Source organism: Bos javanicus, chromosome 15 (genome assembly GCF_032452875.1).
Source record: "Bos javanicus breed banteng chromosome 15, ARS-OSU_banteng_1.0, whole genome shotgun sequence".
Taxonomy (NCBI): Eukaryota; Metazoa; Chordata; class Mammalia; order Artiodactyla; family Bovidae; genus Bos; species Bos javanicus.
Genome location: NC_083882.1, coordinates 82,162,178 through 82,165,168, shown reverse-complemented (window position 1 = coordinate 82,165,168; position 2,991 = coordinate 82,162,178). Strand labels below are relative to the sequence as shown.

General features: G+C 38.9%; 1 protein-coding gene across 1 annotated transcript; it reads left to right on the top strand.

Annotated features, from left to right (window-relative positions):
• The first annotated feature begins 243 nt into the window (after positions 1-243).
• LOC133261523 (olfactory receptor 5B12-like) lies at positions 244-1,197 on the top strand. Its single transcript, XM_061439991.1, has one exon. The coding sequence runs from the start codon at positions 244-246 to the stop codon at positions 1,195-1,197; it is 954 nt and encodes a 317-aa protein (XP_061295975.1).
• Positions 1,198-2,991: the final 1,794 nt, after the last annotated feature.

Below are 2,991 nucleotides of genomic sequence, written 5' to 3'. Positions count from 1 at the left end.
TCTCTGAACTTTAATTTTGATAATTTATTAAGATAGAAGATAGGGTTGTATTACCTCCAAAATCATTTAAGCTAGAACAATCTATTTTTAACCAATGTTTATAAATTACAGTTTGTTGTTACACCCATGTGAAATTCAAAAAATTCTGATACAAGGTATATATTGGAAATAATGATAATTCTAACTCCATTGCTAACAAGCTCCTCTTTTCTCATTGCTATAGGCCATTCACATACTGCACAAATGACCCCCATGAAGAACAGTACAGTCGTGACTGAGTTCATTCTCGCCGGGATAACTGATGACCCACAACTGCAGATCCCATTCTTTCTAGTGTTCACGCTCATCTACCTCCTCACTCTGGTTGGGAACCTGGGGGTGATCACGCTGATCCTGCTGGACTCTCGTCTCCACACTCCCATGTACTTCTTTCTTAGCAACCTCGCTCTGGTGGACTTTGCTTACTCCACAGCCGTCACTCCCAAAGTGATGGCAGGATTCCTCACAGGAGACAAGGTCATTTCCTACAATGCTTGTGCTGCTCAGCTTTTCTTCTTTGCTGTCTTTCTCATTATGGAAAGTTTTCTTTTGGCTTCAATGGCCTATGACCGTCATGCAGCGGTGTGTCAACCACTCCATTACACCAACATCATGACACCAAGAGTGTGTTCCTGGATGGTCACAGGGTCCTATGTTCTTAGTTTTCTGGAGGCCTCTGTTCACACTTGGAACATATTCAGTCTCTCTTTCTGCAGATCCAATGTGATTGATCACTTTTTCTGTGATGCTACTCCTCTCCTGGCTCTCTCATGCTCAGAAAGCAACAGAAGTGAGATGGTTTTATTTCTTTTGGTTGGCTTCACTGTCCTCTCTTCTAACCTGGTCATCCTGGTCTCCTATCTGTTTATCTTTGTCACCATTCTGAGGATGCGCTCATCTGAAGGACATCAAAAGGCCTTTTCCACCTGTGCTTCCCACCTCACTGCTGTCTCCATCTTTTATGGGACAGCTTCTTTCATGTACTTTGAGCCCAGCTCCCGCCATTCCATGAGCACAGACAAAATGGCGTCTGTGTTCTACGCCATAGTCATCCCCATGCTGAATCCTCTGATCTACAGTCTGAGGAACAAAGAGGTCAAGAGGGCGCTAAAAAAGGCTGTGGGGAAGGCAAAGTCTTCTCTAAGATTCAAAATTTAATTAAATAGAAACACATTTCATACGTACCAATCAAGCTAGGGAAAATAGTGACTTGCTAGACCAACAGGTTTATAAATTATTGATGTACTTTCTCAAATCCTTTATTAAATGTATGATGAAAAGAAAAATAGTTTAGGTAGTATCAACCTTGAACTCAGACATCTTATATAAAATTTCTCTTTAATTGCATTTCATTATTTCACATTATCAGCCCCACTCTCATTTCATTCAATGTATATTAAGTAAATGCCCAAAGAAACATCATTTATGGAAACCTCATGTAAATCACACATTCATGAATGGACAAAAAATGAGTTCAGTATAAATGAGATTAGGCTATTAGAATATATTTGTAATATATATTATATAATTTAATAAAACAATGATTTTGGTGTCTGATAATGCATTCTTAAATAAACTTGGTGCCAAATATCCTGGCTATAGTTTTATTGCTTAACGTTTTGTTTTCTTTTTTTTTCCTGTTTCAATGATAATAAGCATAATTATATGGTCATCTTTAATTTGTTCAATTTTCATATTTGTCAGCTCATTATCCAGAATCTACATCTTCATATGACAATTTGGGGGCTTTCTTGGTGGCTCATTGGAGAAGGCAATGGCCACCCACTCCAGTACTCTTGCCTGGAAAATCCCATGGACGGAGGAGCCTGGTAGGCTGCAGTCCATGGGGTTGCAAAGAGTTGGACATGACTGAGCAACTTCACTTGGTGGCTCAGATGGAAAAGAATCTGCCTGCAATGCAAGAGACCTGGGTTCAATCCCTGGGTCAGGAAAATCCCCTGTAGATGGAAATGGCTACCCATTCCAGTATTCTTGCTGGAGGATCCCATGCACAGAGGAGGCTGGTTAGGTACAGTCTATGGAGTCGCAAAGAGTCAGATGTGACTGAGGGGCTAACACTTTCACTTTCATGAAAATTTTAATTTAAAAATTAGACCAGAGTATAAGACAAGAGAAATAATAATATATGCATATTTTAATTTATGGAAATAAAAATAACATTTGATTTAAAGAAAGATGACTCTGTCATCAGCCTAGGACACATTTTATTTCCATTCCTTCCTGTTTATAGTCAGGCTGCCAACTTAGAGACTGGCATTTAAGCTCAGAGTAGAAGTTGGCCTAGTCCTTGTCAATCTCTGTGAATAATCTAGCCTATGTCTCAATTTTTGGATGTCACAACACAACAAATCATTCTGTGTTATAACAACAATTACGAAGATATTTTTTAAAGAAATCTAAAGATTTAACATCATGATCAGATAAGATTTATTTCATTTATTTCACATGAATTGTTCACCATCCAGAAATCAATCAATGTGGTAAACCACATTATCAAAAGGAAATACAAAAACCACATGACAGTATCATGGATGCAAATGTCATGCATATTTTGAAAGTAATTGCATTAAATATGTGGATTTCTTTGGGTAGTGTAGCAATGTCAAAAAAGCATTTGACAAAATTCATTGTCCTCTCATGATATAAAATTATCATTAAAGTGGGTATAGAGGGAACATATCTCAATGTGTAAAGGCATTTTATGGCAAACTCACACCAACATAACCAGTCAGTTCAGTCGCTCAGTCATGTCCAACTCTTTGCAACCCCATGAATCACAGCACGCCAGGCCTCCCTGTCCATTACCAACTCCCAGAGTTCACTCAAACTCACGGTGGTGATGCCAAAGGAGATCAGCCCTGGGTGTTCTTTGGAAGGAATGATGCTGAAGCTGAAACTCCAGTACTTTGGCCACCTCATGTGAAGAGTTGA